The sequence below is a fragment of the Silene latifolia genome, chromosome 9 (genome assembly GCF_048544455.1).
Source record: "Silene latifolia isolate original U9 population chromosome 9, ASM4854445v1, whole genome shotgun sequence".
Classification (NCBI taxonomy): Eukaryota; Viridiplantae; Streptophyta; class Magnoliopsida; order Caryophyllales; family Caryophyllaceae; genus Silene; species Silene latifolia.
In genome coordinates, this window is record NC_133534.1 from 7,245,973 (window position 1) to 7,261,865 (window position 15,893).

The 15,893-nt window shown below is 34.2% G+C and overlaps 2 protein-coding genes and 1 long non-coding RNA gene across 8 annotated transcripts; all 3 read right to left on the reverse strand.

The window, feature by feature from the left end:
• Nucleotides 1-228: 228 nt before the first annotated feature.
• Nucleotides 229-4,192, reverse strand: LOC141598937 (protein SIEVE ELEMENT OCCLUSION B-like). Of its 3 annotated transcripts, XM_074418776.1 has the most exons (8): nucleotides 3,919-4,192; nucleotides 3,394-3,492; nucleotides 2,670-3,130; nucleotides 2,417-2,514; nucleotides 2,218-2,336; nucleotides 1,248-1,712; nucleotides 514-811; nucleotides 229-453 (listed from the first exon to the last, which is right to left on the reverse strand). In XM_074418776.1, the coding sequence occupies exons 1-8, from the start codon at nucleotides 4,099-4,101 to the stop codon at nucleotides 317-319; spliced, it is 1,860 nt and encodes a 619-aa protein (XP_074274877.1). In that variant the 5' UTR covers nucleotides 4,102-4,192; the 3' UTR covers nucleotides 229-316. The 3 variants fall into 3 exon arrangements, with proteins under 3 accessions (XP_074274877.1, XP_074274876.1, XP_074274874.1); XM_074418775.1 differs by having other exon boundaries at nucleotides 229-811; nucleotides 3,394-3,483; nucleotides 3,919-4,156; XM_074418773.1 differs by having other exon boundaries at nucleotides 229-811; nucleotides 3,919-4,156.
• A 2,219-nt stretch (nucleotides 4,193-6,411) lies between these two features.
• On the reverse strand, nucleotides 6,412-8,230 carry LOC141602380 (uncharacterized). Its single transcript, XR_012524419.1, has 3 exons — nucleotides 7,867-8,230; nucleotides 7,498-7,605; nucleotides 6,412-7,405 (listed from the first exon to the last, which is right to left on the reverse strand). It is a non-coding gene; the product is annotated as an uncharacterized LOC141602380 (long non-coding RNA).
• Nucleotides 8,231-11,644: 3,414 nt separating this feature from the next.
• LOC141598938 (uncharacterized) lies at nucleotides 11,645-14,600 on the reverse strand. 4 transcript variants are annotated; one of them, XR_012523677.1, is made up of 5 exons: nucleotides 13,665-14,600; nucleotides 13,448-13,572; nucleotides 13,266-13,368; nucleotides 12,965-13,138; nucleotides 11,645-12,220 (listed from the first exon to the last, which is right to left on the reverse strand). XR_012523677.1 is itself a non-coding variant. In XM_074418777.1 (4 exons), exons 1-4 carry the CDS (start codon nucleotides 13,731-13,733, stop codon nucleotides 13,130-13,132), a joined length of 306 nt encoding a protein of 101 aa, XP_074274878.1. In that variant the 5' UTR covers nucleotides 13,734-14,600; the 3' UTR covers nucleotides 12,883-13,129. The 4 variants fall into 4 exon arrangements, 1 of the variants encoding a protein (XP_074274878.1); XR_012523678.1 differs by lacking the exon at nucleotides 11,645-12,220 and having other exon boundaries at nucleotides 12,883-13,138; nucleotides 13,266-13,346; nucleotides 13,665-14,228; XM_074418777.1 differs by lacking the exon at nucleotides 11,645-12,220 and having other exon boundaries at nucleotides 12,883-13,138.
• Between the last annotated feature and the right edge of the window lie 1,293 nt (nucleotides 14,601-15,893).

Below are 15,893 nucleotides of genomic sequence, written 5' to 3' on the forward strand. Positions count from 1 at the left end.
CATCTAGCTTATAATATGATATGTAGAGTCCAAAATTATGGGCTATTAATAACTTTTACTTTGATAGATGAGATAGAAAAAGTGGGCTACGTATAAGGTCCACAATTTAAAATCCATCAAATATTATTGTGTTAGTAGTATCCAGAAAAATAGGCCCAATTAAGAAGAAGTTTCTTTAGGCGGGAAACTAAGAGAATTTTTATTCTCTTAGTAGTAGGGGGGATTTTTCCTTTGTACAATCTCATAATCACATAATCCATATTTACAAAGTTAATCCAAACAAATTATTGTCTTAATCCAAATTAAAGTAGACTTGCTATTTTAAAGACATTGTCCTCCATTTCTCTATATCTTCAAGGGCAGTCATGGCAATTTGGCCTAGCCCTTGGCCTATGATAGTTGATCCTTTTGCAAGCAAAGCCCATTCTTCATGACCGATTAATCTTAAAATCTCTTGTAATAGTTTATCACTTGTTTTTTTTTTTTTTTTGATGACGAGGGGTTGAAACCCACCTTGGAATAGTGTATCAATTGGATCGTTCATTTTTTTGTTCTCTTTGGACGCTATCATGCTATTAATTCGTAACCAAAAATATGCCCTACTTGATTCAGGTAAACAATGGCTCAATTTTTCCGTCATGATCACATCCTCCACCTTGCAACCATGGTCTTTGTCGTGGCTATTTCCGACATAAACCATCTCTACATGGACAAACAGATTACATGATACAGACTGTGACTGCTTTATGAAATTTCGTATCCAGTCTATGTCATCGCCTCCATACATTAAAATGTAACTTCCATCTCGAATCTGTTTGACAAGAGCTAAAATTAAATGCACATCTCGGTAGAAATAGTTCAATTTTAATATTTCTTTGGTCACAATCATTTATTTACCTTTATATTATTTGTGAGAGGTATTTTAATCAAAAATAAACAAATAATTGAGACAAATGGTCATCAAATTTTTATATATACCGTTTTAATAAGACTTTATTTTACTTCTTAAAGTGTCATAGATAAGTATCGAACCCTAGAATGAGTTCACGGAGATTTCATAATAAACCAAACTCGTAACAAGTGGAATAGCTCATTATACCGGAAAACAACAATTTATTTTACTTCTAATCTCCAACTTCATTTAAGTTTAGCAACATTCGGATTCAAAGTTTCATCAAAGTTCAAATATACGCATGTTATTTGAAGAATGGAAATATGTATGAAGGCTCATAATAGATGGACCTTACCCATTTTTGAATGATTGGATCAATATCATTTATAAGAAATTTGAGGTTCCATGTTTGTTTCTCCCATAGTTGTTGCTCCATCTCACTCGAAAGGCTATCAACAGGTAGATTTTGCCAAATCCTCACCATGAAAATTGCATTTTTGTTGAGCGCTGTTGCCCAGGGACTTAAAACAACAAGAATAGGCCTATCTTTGAATTCCCAACTAACTCTGAAGGCCTCTATTGCGCCGTCTTCAATTAGTGAAGGTTGATGAATAGAGTACCATGGCATCGAATTTTGCAAGGTCTCTAATTGATTTTTGACATCGTCTGAGATCGAGTGCTTTATGATGGGTATCCACACAATTACATCTGTTTCAGAGTCAATGGTAACATGCTTAAGATTTGCTATATCTTCAGAAGCAATCTTTAGCCCTGAGATGAGTAGGAGCACACGTTTCCCATTCAACACGTCGAGATTGTCCTGCCATACACATTACATAAAGCATTGAGGTTTCGAGCTTTAAAAGACCGTAGAGTAACAAATAGTCAACACGCCAAATTAAAAATTATTGCGAATTTGCACAAATAGGATTATAGATCCAGTTGTACCATAAGCATTGTACAACTAAGGTATAAGAATCCGAGCTTATATGTATTTTTTCTGAGCTAATTCAAAGTTCATGTTTGAATTTTGTCCTACTATTTGGTGTTATCAACGGGAGTTGGGCCGATTTTGGGCAACTTAATTAGGCAATCAACAAGAGTTGGGCTTGGGAAGTGGCTCTACCATTTGGCTAGGGGATTTCATCCGTGAGAGTGGGAAAGACCTTAGTTGGGACTAAAATGTTGACCTTAAATGCCTTGGACTCGGTTGGGGTTATTCACGAGAGTGAGACCTTTACCGACCCAAGAAACTACCTACACTCGAGAGGGTTAGGTAGTTAGACTAGCTAGCATTATCCCACTTGATCAATCCAAGGACATACCTTTCTGTTGGTCAGACTATGGTACAATGGATGCAAGTCTTTTTCTGGTTTGATAACTGTCTTCATCATTTCGACAACATCCGAATGGGTGTCAAGTCGTGGAAAGTTACGCCACTTGCCTGCTTAAATAAAATCGTATAATTTAAAATTATTGGTTGAGTGAAGTATTAGATGAAGTATTAGGAACACATTTACTTACTTGCTCGATCTTCAAATTCAGAGAATTTGAGCATCAACTCTTGGTTGAGTGATTTGAGCTTATCAAATTCCTTTGGATATGAAATCCCTACCAAATATCTGTACATCACAATATATAAATATAAAATAAACTCAAAAGGAAATTCCATCAACTAACTCCTTGAATTATAGCTTTCGTAGACAAATCCGAGTTTTATTATGAATATATTTGACAAATTAAAAAAAATATTATAATTTTAAATAGGCTGGCTTACTGATCAAGTCCCCTGCTAGATAAAATAATGATCTGGGTTGCAGCAACAATTGCACCTCTCATTATCCAGTACACATATATGGGAAATCGATTAGACTTTGTTGGTCCTTCTCCGACCACGAAAAATTCTTGGACATAACAACTAAGAAGTAGATAAATAACATAGAGAAGGTGTTCGGTTGTATTAAGCAGGGTTTTGATAAAATCATTATTAGCTTCAATTTGAAATTTATAAGCGTCTTTGTTTGCAGACGATGTCAGTTCCCTGTGATCGGCTGTCATGGGTTCGTTAATAGCATTGTTGGCATAATTTCGGACAAGGAGCCAAAAATCCCCAAAGGTGATACCAAATGCTGTTAAAGTGAACATCAATTTTTCTTGCCAAGAAAAGGATCTTAAATACTTGAGCACCCCAATTGTGACCGTGTGTGCATCGTTACCATTCAAAATCTCTCTTGTAACCTGCAATCATCACCTTTTTCACAATATATTTTTCAAAACACTATTACTAAATGTTCAAAATTATGAAAGAATTCTGACAATAATTTACAAAATGCACATTTAGTTTCCTTTTAAGACTGTTTTCTAATGTACAACGGTGTTATAATAGCTTTTTGATCTCATTTAATAATAGCGGGTTATTGAGGTTCATAAGTTAGTATAGGCCCTTGTACGTCGCACATCAATTTGAATTCATGACAAATTATTGGTTGATAATGAATGACCTGGCACGATACGCTTCCAATTATTTCTTGAGTTTTGCTTCCAATTCTTTTTTGAGTTTTTCTTATTTCGTCGTCCTCCGATAAGGCTTCCTGTATCAACTATCAAGAATTTTGCATAAACAGAGGTTATTTACTTTAACAATAATACGAGATGTTATAATATTTATCTAAAAATAATACTCGTAATAAAGAGAAGAAATTGAGATTTTTTTTTTGGTGAGAAGACCATCATTTATGCGTTAATAATTTTTATATAATACTGTAAGAGTTTAACTCAATGTTACGATAATGGTACAACATATAGGTCAATCTTATATTAAAACATACTCGTACCTCATTATATTCTCAATTGGCTCAACTCAATGTTACGCATTAAAAAGAAACAATTTTTCTTAACTTCTGAAGGAGCTAGACTGACTATATAGTTTTTTTTTTTTTTTGGCGTCAAATGAGCCATAATACAGAGTACTGAGTAAAGTACTCCGTGTCAAATAAAATGTGGGCAAACAATTAAAGGAAACTTACCTTTGTACCTTCGTCTATGGTGTCTGTGGCACGGTTGATTAACTTCTCAACAATTGAGAACATATCAAGTATATAATCGTCAGAGGAATAAGTAGGAATGTGCAATTCTTGAAGTAGCGGCATAAGGTCGTCATCCGAGTACATCGGAGCTCTTTGCCGACCGTGCTCTCGAATGTTTTCCATGTTTGTTTGTGGCTTAAACTTACACTCTTTAGTATTTTTATACCGTCAAAAGTTAAGGAACTTTTCAGGTTATTGAATGTTATACGCTTAATGTTTTGATTTAAGAGTGAAGGTAAGAATAAAAGAATAGAAAACTTTGCTTTGATGCGTTACGTTCTCTACAGACACTTATGCTTTCTACAATTGCAAACTACAAACAAGATTGGAAGGATTCTTACTCTAATTTTGAGCATAACCTCTCATGAGAAGCAAAGGTTCGAAACTTCAAAATATTCCCTCTGTCCCAATTATATATTTTATACTCCCTCCTATCCACTCTTTTCTTCCCATTTAAGGTGGGCACGGAGATTAAGGGTGGAGTATAATATTGATAAAGATATGAGTGGGGTTTGGTAATTGGAGAGAGGTATAAATGATTAGGATTAAATATTAATAAAGGTGATGAGTGGGGTTTAGTTATTGGAGAGAGGTAGGAATAATTAGAATTAAATATTAATAAAGGATATAGTGGGGTTTGCTGAGTGGAGAGAAGTATGGGTATAATAGGGAAGAAAATAGTGGATGGGAGGGAGTATTATCTTTGGTGTTTTAGAGATAATTATCAGAAAATAATGTTATAATATCTTAGGATACTCTTAGAATATACCGTCTTACCCTCCAAGCTACTGCAATAATTATAATGGTTGTGTTTAGGGTTGAAGGAGAGTAGATGGATTAGGTCAAATGACCCCGTCTTATTGTAGGTAGGATGAAATAAGTTACAAAACGACCGCATCATCTCCCTACGAGATTAAATCGATAACACCCTCGTAGTACTATCAAAACCCCTTAAATCCCTTAGAGACGGAATCAAAAGAGCTACGAAAATTGTAACCCTCAATCCTGCAATAATAAATTCAATATTGGAAAGTACCTCATTCGAGCAAAAGACATTTCAATGTACTCTTTCATTCTTTCATTCCGAGTTATATTTGCGCGGTGCATAGGTGAGTTTGGAGAGTCTTGAGTGAATCATTTTGAGGGTTAAACCATTAGAATTTTTGGTATAGGAGAGGAAAGATTTGTAGAATTAATAACAAAAATTCTCATTGTTTTAAGAGTATTAATCATCGAAATGTTTGTGTATAACAAAACGGATTAAGAACGAGTTTTATTGAACAATCGTGTTGTGATCACCGTCATAAAATCAAATTTAACCGTCTTACACTTTTACCTTGTTGTCTATGTTTGAAATGGGCATAGATTTTTTTCTTTAATTGTTTTTTTTATAGGAGGGGAACGGGAAAATGGTCTTTATATAATACTAATATGAAAATTTTACATTCCTAATATTAACAATTAACAATACTCCGTATTAATTGAATACCGAAATATGATCTTAGAATAATTTTGTAGACCTCACCAAGATCAACTATGATCTTGGGGTAAACAATGGTATGGAAATCGTCATATATAATTGTTTTGAGGTAGTTTCACAATATCCCTCATGATTTGAAAAAATGAAGGCACAAAGGTTCTCTTAGTTAAAATGGTTTTGTTAGCAATTGTATGTGTCCATAGATGCGTAATTGCATATTGATTTTGGATTAACAATACGTAATTACGCACAAATGTGCTTTTATGAAAATACTAGATTTTGTGCCCGTGCGTTGCACGGGTTTCAAATTTGTCTTTCCTCTAATTGTTTAGACCTTTTAATATCATTTTGAATTATACGTAAAATTTGTATTTCAATTACTAAAATAAGGTACTCCGTATAAATCTTCCTATCTTATTAATTTGAACACCTTTCAATAAAGTTTCTTTCTTTTCAAAAATTTATCTTATTAATTTTATATAAGATTAAGAAGTACGTTTATGTAAGGATTCTAGGAATAGGAATTACAATTTGTTAGAATAAGAGGATAATTACAAATTATTTTAAAGTTTTATCCTTTAAATTTTCACTTTTCAAATTTATAGATAAATTTTTTAATGGGATATAATTTAGTAATTTGTAAATTAAGTTAGTTATCCGTTCGTAAAACATCATATAGTTATAGTAAATGAAACTTTCATTGAATACTTTGCTTATCACCCAAATACTTAGCTCAACGATTGTCATCGCCTTAATGTAAACTCCTCAAAACTGCAAGTCGTTTACCTTACTATGTTGTTTATCTCCATTGTTTATCTCAATATCAAATTAATAAATGTACAAACCAAGCAAGCTTGTGGAATTTATACTTATATACCATACTATATCCCTTGTAATTATAAAACTCTATTAGATAAAATTTGCACAAATATTAGATAGAATTTGCACAAATATTGAAATAACTAACTATACATAAATTTATTTTAAATAAAAATTAATAAAACCGTATGTAGATAGAATTTGCATAAATATTGGGATAATTATAAATAATATTATTTTAAATAAAAATTAATTAGGTAATAGTTATACAATGTAAACACCTTTGCTCTGTACTGGGTAAAGAGCCTCCAACAGGAATGTAAGACCACAGTGCCATGGCTGTGCTGTTCGACGCAAACCCTGCCAGCTGCACTATTGTAGGGCTGTAGTACATGATGGTGTTGATTCTTTTTTAAGATTGATATTATAACGTTCAAATCTTCGCTTGATATAAGCCTAACACGAACCTTTTATTGTGAGTATTATATGTAAGACCGTCTACTGTGATGGATGTTGACATTGAGCTTTGGTCCGTGACCGATTTTAGGATGAGTAGAATGAGGAGCCTAACTCCAATAATGGCTCCAAGCACCTGAAGATAGTACGCATATAAAAGTGTGATCCACCATGAGATAGGATTGATGTGTTCTACAAATTGTAATGCAGAGCAATGATTAACGTACAACAATCTGGAAGAATGAGAATAAATTTTCAAAAAGCCACGCTGTTATTCCTGCAATTAGTCCTCTTCTCATAACTATATTTTCCCACAGTTAGTTTTGCCTGAATACGGGTCGGAGCAAGTGACGGATAATGCCACTCACAAAACGAATAGGGGGGACAAGGTGGGGGCACCCCCATGTGCACCCCCATGTGCTTCCCTCTCTCCTCTATTTGGGTCATTTGTGAGAGGAAATGGTATCCGTCACTCCAAAGTGACGGATACGTGCCGTCTTCAATGTGATTTTCCCATGCCTTTTTCGCCCTAAACAGTGCATTCCCTTCCCCTGCTGCTTTCCTTTCCGCTATCTCGTGCTCAATGGAAAGTTTCAGAGCTTCCATCTCTTGTTCTACTTTCTTTGGAGAGTAGATTCTTCCTAGTATTTCCTCTGACTTCTCTAGCCTTCCCTGATAATATATAAACATTGTTGTTGTTGTTAATCAAATAGCAAATTTAAATTTACATTTAGAGGTATAAGAAACAATAAGAAATTTTAAACCTGTCGATAAAGCCATCTAGGTGATTCAGGGAGGGTGAACATCAAGACAAATTGGATAGCCGCTGGAACTGCTGCTACCCCAAGCATCCATCGCCATGGATGATTCACCTACATACAAAAACAAGAAGGTATCATGTTTATATATATTTTGTTAAACTATAATTGGATAAATTAACAAAATAAATAACTCGTAATTAATAGTTCCATGACCTATGATACGTGAAATAGTGGAGGCAATGAAAAGTGAATTCCATACCAAAATGATGGCACACATGTATTTTAACGTAGAGTTAGTCTTTGTATAAGGCTACGTTATATTTAATGAAGACGAAAACGATTCAATACGGCCATTAAAAGATTAAAACTTACCTCTAATTATATAGCGATGATGTTTGCAGTGATGGACCAGTCGGATCGCAAGGCAATAGGAGTCGAGAAATATTGCTAGCTAAATATCGCAAGGCCATTAAATATTGCTCCTACTCGTTCTAGCCGCCACTCTCTCTCCCTCTTTTTTTTGGTTGTTATCCCGGTATACAACAGGTTATGGGGTTTTTGTTTATATATACCCCGTATGTGGGTTGTTCTGTCGACAGTTAATTAACAATTGGTGGAATCTATTAGATAGAATTTGCACAAATAAATATTGGGGATAACTAACCATACTTAAATATTGGGATAATTATACCTAATATTATTTTAAATAAAAATTAATTAGGTAGTTTTATAAAGTTGGAGTCTCTAGAATTGCCTGAAAAAAGCCTCTTTTATATATATACTAGATTTAATGCCCGTGCGATGCACGGGCCTATTTATAATGTTTTATTGAAATAATGCGGTAGCTGAAAATATTTGTATGACCGAAACTATGTGCTACTTTATACGTGTGGTGTTCTATTCATAATAGGATATTAATAGTATCCTGATCAATTAATTGCAATATCAAATGCAGTATTTTATTATGTTCAAACTTCAATACTGTAAGGTTAGTAAGTATGCATTAAGAAATATGAACCATTCCATCTATTCATATACTCCAACTGTTCCAATCATTTGTTTACCTATTTTATTTTAGAGTTTTTCTAACGTGTGCCCTAAGGGCACACATTAATAATCCATATATGGTAAGATTAACAACATATTCTCATTAAATATGGTGAAAATGAGAATATACTTGAGTATCTCATGTGAATTTGTTGTTAATCTTACAATATATGGGTTATTAATGTGTGCCCTTAGGGCACACGTTAGAAAAACCCTTTATTTTAAGGCGTCTCATTTATTTGCTTATCTTTCTGTATTAGGTAAATTTTTTGTAGGTTATTTGATCATACACATAATTATGTTCATTTGTCATCCATTAACAATCATCATAAATGGTCCCCTTCCCTTTACTTGCTCTTTGTGCCAAAATCAAAGGTAAACAAATAATCGGGGCGGATAGAGTATATGCGAAGGTAAATGTTGATGTTTGTTCGCCTATTATATACCATTTCTATTACAGTTAAGATGTTTAGTGGGTATTAAATTTCATTCAAAAAAAATGATCTTATGATCCCACAAGTCCACACCCCTTCAGAGTTCACATGTATGCAATCTCCATGTAAATTACTACTCGTATTATATTATTAATTTATTATCATCTTTAACGGCTAGTTATGATATGTTTTAATTACAACAGGCCTAGAAGTATTAGTCTCATTTAATTTTTCGTTAAAGACAGCAATATAGAGTTATAATCATATTAGAAATTGAAAGGGGGAGAATTCATAAGGCGAATTGTTATATATTATTGTTCGTGATCGGAATGAATAGAATAGTACTGTACTATATTTATAATACTTCAAATATCAAAATAATATCAACTAATATCGCAATATAATATAACTTATTCTAACAGCGATATCATTCCGATTACTGTATATTACGATACATACCGTAATATTCTCCTAACAAATCACGGAAAAAAATTGTCTGGTGATTTTTTTTTTTTTTTTACTAAAATCATACTTTAAACTAAAAGAATTAATAATTTTAGTCGGAACCAAGTCTATCAAGCTAACTTTAATTTAACCAATAAACTACCTAGCTAAGTTGGATAGTAATAACGAAAAACACACTCCTTCAAATTAAACATTATGGTTAGAACATAGAAGTTGGAGTATAGGTACGCAAAATTATGGACGACGCTAACCAATTTCACACGGTAAAAGTGTTTTAAATCATACTCTTGGGTTACTAACCCTATTGGGAAAATAATATTTCCTCCGTTTCTGAAATAGCTTCCATTATGTACTCCTTAAATCGTTTATTTTTTTATATTTAGAAGGTATTCGTTACGAAGAAAATAAATAAATGTTTTTTATGCGAGTACACAAAATTTCGATTACCATATTGATAGTTGTCCTACTTTTCAAAGTAAAGATCCGGGTTTGTGACTTTACGAACCTTTTTTGCCCTCAACAAAAACGTAAACCTAAGTATTATCTTTGTCTTTCAAATTGCATTCCGATGTATCTGAAGATTTTGAACTCTACATAATATAATGCATAGCCTGGATCCTACTATATTATGAAGGACTTGGTAAGTTTATTAGAAATCCATACTTTTGAGTAATGGTATAACTTACAAAACTGCGAACAGAAGGAGAAGTAATAAATAAGAAATACTCAAATAGTATAAAAATAACCTAATATTAAAGGAATAAACTTGATTAATCTATTATTAGACACACCATACAATAATTAAAAGTAAATCGAACGAAAAGTGATACGGAGTACAAACCAAAAAAGTATAAATAATAAATAAATAAACTCTAGAGCAGGAGGTGTAAACTAATAATCACCGTCCCATATTGTTTATCTGAATGCGCTTGCAAGTGAACTTTTCTCTATGTATTTTCAAGTAGGATCATGAATTATTTATCAATTGCACTGCATAGTACCTACAAAACAAAATCAAATGGTACGCAATTAGAGAACCGGAAAAAATTAAGAGAAACAAAATCCATGCATAAATGGCACGTAATTAGGGAACCGGAAAAATTAAGAATTAAGAAAAAAAAAAACATGCAACTAATCACGGTTTTAGTAAACGATGAGGCAAGAAGTAATTATATATATGCACGTTTAGATAGTTGTGTTTTCTTAGAGTTGTTATTTCCATACAATTTTAGTTTGAGAACAATTCAATTATTTGTACGTGATAAATAAAGAGGATGATATTTTAATTAATATCCAATCTTAATTAAACTAATTAATTAATTTGAGGTAGTTTGTAAAAGCTGGACTCTCTGTAATCGCTCGAAAAAAGCTTCCTTTATTAATATAGATAGATATTGATTTAATGCACATGATCTTGTATTTTGTATTAATAAGAACACTAAAACTTAGGAGAGACGGTCTCTCACTAAGTTATTGAGAGACCAATCTTTCGTACCCTTTTATTTGTATTTCGTACCCTTTTTATTGTTGATCGTAACATAGTAATTTCGTACCTATTTACATAATAAATGTACCCATTTTATTATTAATCATGATTTGTACCTATTTTATTGCCTTTAGTACCACATTTTCTTAAAATGATACAATGGTCTCTCAATAAAGCTTATTAAGAGACCGTCTCTCAGGAGAATAATAACTCGTCTAATTGCAGGTAATAATTTCAATTCCATAGAAATTGCAATTTGTCTAGGACTAGAGTCATGGACGTGACGACCCATTGGACCCATCTTGTCCAGCCCGCTAACAAAGCGGGCTTAAACAATGTATTTTTCAAAATTTACAACAGCCCAGCCCTTGAATCCACCCAAACCCGCTATGGCCGCTAACGCGCATGTCCGGGCCAAAAAAAATCATGTTAACCCAACTCAAGTCCATATTTGATCACCTCTATCTAGTCTAGGATAAACAAGCAAACTACCTGGATCCAAAATGATCCAATATGACTCAAAACGACCTGAAGACAGTAGTTTAAAGGAAAATCCTTGTAGTTACAATCGGAAGTTACCAACCTGAAGGACATGGCCCAAAATAAACCAAGCCCTAATGGCAAGTACCTAAAATGACCAAAAAAAGCACTAAAAATGAATGATCATACAATTTTCACAAAAAAATAAAAAAAATAAAAAAAATAAGACGATCAAAATTCAAGTGTGACCCCATCCACACTAGGCAGTTTGTGTTGTCAGTAATACTTCAATTGCACCTCTGAGATGAGATTAGTGAACCTTGCAATGAAATGTGTCTATGCCAATCCCGCTCATGACCGGCTTATAAGCTACTTCGTACTTATGAAAAGAAATACTGGGTTACGAAGTTAATAGGTCAATTGGATAACCAAAGAACAATCAGGTATTGAAGGAAGTTTGGTGTTTTGATTTGTGAGTTATATGAAGCACAGCGGCTTCAATGTTTGATATCAACGAAACAGACCATAACCAAGTATCGGATGCACGCCTGTACCCGACTCTGTTTATAGAACTGGGCACATCGCATATACGGGGGAGACAAATCTGCTTAAAAATGAAAAGGGCAAAAAGTAGATTACCTTTGAATGACTGTGGAGGCTTGGAATTTTGATCAAGAAAACGAAAAATTTCAGAACTTCGGAAAATAAAACAGGTTTCAAAACTCTGTAGGTTGTTCAGGTTGTATGTGGAACAACCTACACCAATCTATTGCAACAGTACTCGAAAGGCACTCTGCAAGCGCTTATCGGCATCCTATACAAATGTCAGAGAAAGCGTGCAGGAATTTAAATGAGTACTTAAAAGTGTAAAACGAGGTTCCAGTGATCAAAAGTTCGACAAAAAAAGAAGAGCACAAAGACTGAGAACAGTAAGATTAGCATCGGCCTTCAGTTTTTCCACCAACTCGCAATAAATACGTGTTCAGAGCAGCAAAAACAGTACAGATTACAACACAAGTTTTCGAGCCATGAAAATAAAGTTTTAACGAGCAGATACTTGTAGAAGGAAGTTTGATCACTACCAGATGAATGGTAAAGGGCGCATAAAACAACAATCGGAGAATTAATCAGACTAGACAAGACAACAGAAAATGCTTGTAAGTGGCGAGTGCATCAATTAGCAGGTCAGTCATGACGATTTCACAAAAGAAGTCACGAATGGCTCGTCTGTAAAAAGCTCAAACTACTGATTTACCAGGGCAAGGCATGCCCACAGTGGAGCTAGCACAGACGAAAAAGATGCAAACTTTACAATTAATCATGATATTCTCATCAAAAACCATTGCAGGAATCAAATCAGCACAGCAAACAAAATTCATTCTCGGATTCAAACACATTAAACCGCGTCCAAGTGAACACAAATCATAAAAGCAAATGCATTTCCATTCACATTTCAAAAGAAATACATTATTCGAATAGAAAATCTTCTTTTAAAGAAGAACCTCAAAAGATTAGCAATTTAGCATTTCCAAAAAACCGCAACAAACAGATTACTTACAAATTGAAAAACACCGAAAAATTTCAATACTTTCCCTCTATAACCCCGTCTCTCTAATCATCTATTACCACCCTTCAATCACCATTCACCATTTACCATTTACCATTTACCAAAGTTCAACAATGTCAATCTTCTGTTCTCGCCTATCGAAATCTACCACCTTCCTCACGACCTCTGCAATCAATCAATCAATCAATACAAACAAACAAACATCAGATTCTTTCCACTAATTCCAAAACAAACAAATGAAGCAATCAAAATTACGATCTTTTATCATCGAAAAACGAAGAAAAGATCAAACCTTTGCATCATCAGGAATCTGTTCATTCACTTTATACATATCAGCATTAATTTCCGTCAACCAAAACCCGGGACACATTGCCTGCACATCAAAAACACCCAAACTAACTCAATGTAACAGTAAATTAATCAAATTCAACAGTAAAAACAAATCGAAACAATCAAATTACTCCGTAAACTTACATCGACTTGCTTCTGAACCGATTTCGCCAGTTTCTTTGGCCGTCTCGCCGGTCGAACTCCCGCCATCGCCAAGAAATCCTCTTCAATTTCCCGCTTCGAAAGCGAAACCGCGTAATTTTGCTAACCTAAAAAATAAGGATCGTTGATTTGTAAATAAAATTTTTTTACGTGAGGGTCCACTCTTTTAATTGTGTGCCCAAATTAATTTAAGCCATACCTTACTCTTGGTGTCACCATGGTATAATGGGGGCATGTGTTCATCTTTATCTGTGACTAGAACTCTCATGATTCCAACACGAAGAACCGGCAAATTGAAGATAACTTCCAGACTTATCCAACTCTTGAAGTATCGGCAAAAGGTAAGAATCCGAGTACATGGGAGTTTCTTCTCCACTTTGCTCTCCAGTGTTTTCCATGCCTGCGTGGTCCTTTTCCTATAACGTAGTTTAGCACCGGAAATACAACAAAGTACGTCAACATTTTCAAAACTCAAATTCCCAAATTAAACCAACACAGGATAATGTATTAACAAAACAAACAATGAGTTGAGTACAAATCAAGGCAATAACTAGCATTGTTAATTTGTTATCCCAACTAACCATCCTACATAATTAACCACTAATTAGTTTCGGAATAATCATATATAGTCTTTATACTTACGTGTGCCATCGATCCAAAAGGGTTAAATTAAAGAAAATTTAAAGTTTTATGATGGTTATGGTCAAGTACAAAAATAAACGATACAAAGGCTCGTTTTAATTTAATTGTTAAGATAAGAATAAAGAAATCAATACTTAGCTTTCATGCGTGTCATTACAAGCAAGATGATTATTGGAAGGATTCTTTCTCCATTTTGTGAAAAAACCTCCCACAAGTGATGATTTGAAGGTTTATTCTTATTCTTCAAATCATTCAAGTAATACGGAACATAATAACGTAAGTTCGAATTACTCTATACTAAAAGCGCTCCATGAAAATTATACTACAATGAAGGATTTTATAATATTTTATTCCCATTTTAGTGCCCCTCTTTTGTGTGTAGGGAGGGGTGAACGCAAGTATTTTTCATAATTTAATTAGTATAAATGTACAATCACTTTTCAACCCCCAATTTTAGCTAAGTTTCCATTATTTTATAGTACTTTTTAACACTTTTTTTAAATCTTGTGAAAAAAGGCAAACACATGAAATTCAACCAAATGGAAAGAGTATTATATTCAGTACGTTTCACGAGAGACCGTCTCTCACTAATTTAGTGAGAGACTGATACGAGTAGCAGCGGAAATAATTGTAACCGGATAGTTTGACTGTAAGCTAGACCTATAACTTAGCAATCGTAAGTTCGAGACAAGACCTATTGACTCGTAACTCAAAGAAACAAAGCCAGGATCGCGTTCTAGCTAAGTCACGTTAATTGTGCTCGACAATTAGAGAAAACAAAAGTTTGTGATTGAAATTTGATTGATTGATGAATGAAAAATACTAGCTAATGTCGACTATAAATAGCCTCCATTACAACAGTTACAAGCAATTGATTTGCTCTTAAAATAGGAATTAAACAACTTAATTAAGACGGAAATTAAACCAGCTAATTAAGACGGAATTATGACCAAATCACCACCTTAATTGCTCTACATTATTATGCGAAACTGAAATAATAAATCTGGGAATCCTATGTTTAGAAAAGCCTAATTGCACCAACTGACCAAGCAAACAATTGGACTAACCACTTCACCAATCCAACTTCCCTGTTTCGCAACTTGAGCACGAGCTATGGCCTGACTTGGCTCTTTCTCCATCTCGCCTAGCACAACCTCATCAAAGCCCTCCAAGTTTGTATCATTCCCTCCCCCTTGAAACGGAATTGACCTCAATTCCGAGAGACCATCATCATCAAGATACGGAGTAAGATCACCAATGTTGAAAGTGGCGTGAACACCATAGCCGCCTGGAAGCTCGACTTTGTAAGCATTATCATTAACCTTAGCAACTATCTTGTATGGTCCCTCCGCACGAGGCATCAACTTGTTCTTGCGCTTACTCGGGAATCGCTCCTTCCTCAAATGAACCCAAACTAAATCGCCCTCACTAAACACCCGAGCTTGACGATTTTTATTGGACTTCTTCTTATACACCTCGTTAATAGCTTGGATTCTAGCCCGAACTTCTTCATGTAATTTCATCATCGACTTGAGCTTAGCATCGGCATCCTTGTGAACCAACTCGTCTTTTGGCAAAGGAATAAGATCCAAAGGCAAGTATGGATTCAGCCCATAAACGACCTCAAAAGGCGAGTGACTAGTAGCATAAGTCGGAGACCGATTATAAGCAAATTCGGCATGAGCGAGTTTTAAATCCCAATCTTTTTGGGTCTTGTTGACAAGCCCTCGTAGCAGCGTACCCAAGGTACGATTCGTCACCTCCGTTTGACCATCGGTTTGAGGAT

Bases quoted from the DNA above. Each gene is read 5' to 3' on its own strand.
- LOC141598937 (XM_074418773.1), bottom strand. From the start codon at position 4,101: ATGGAAAACATTCGAGAGCACGGTCGGCAAAGAGCTCCGATGTACTCG. The intron at 3,131-3,393 runs GTCATTCATTAT...TGATGATTGCAG, and splicing joins TTGGAAGCGTATCGTGCCAG to GTTACAAGAGAGATTTTGAA. The intron at 812-1,247 runs GTAAGGTCCATC...CTTGTCAAACAG, and splicing joins ATCCAATCATTCAAAAATGG to ATTCGAGATGGAAGTTACAT.
- LOC141598938 (XM_074418777.1), bottom strand. From the start codon at position 13,733: ATGAGAGTTCTAGTCACAGATAAAGATGAACACATGCCCCCATTATAC. The intron at 13,573-13,664 runs GTATGGCTTAAA...CTTATTTTTTAG, and splicing joins ATGGTGACACCAAGAGTAAG to GTTAGCAAAATTACGCGGTT. The intron at 13,369-13,447 runs GTAAGTTTACGG...ACATTGAGTTAG, and splicing joins CGGTTCAGAAGCAAGTCGAT to TTTGGGTGTTTTTGATGTGC.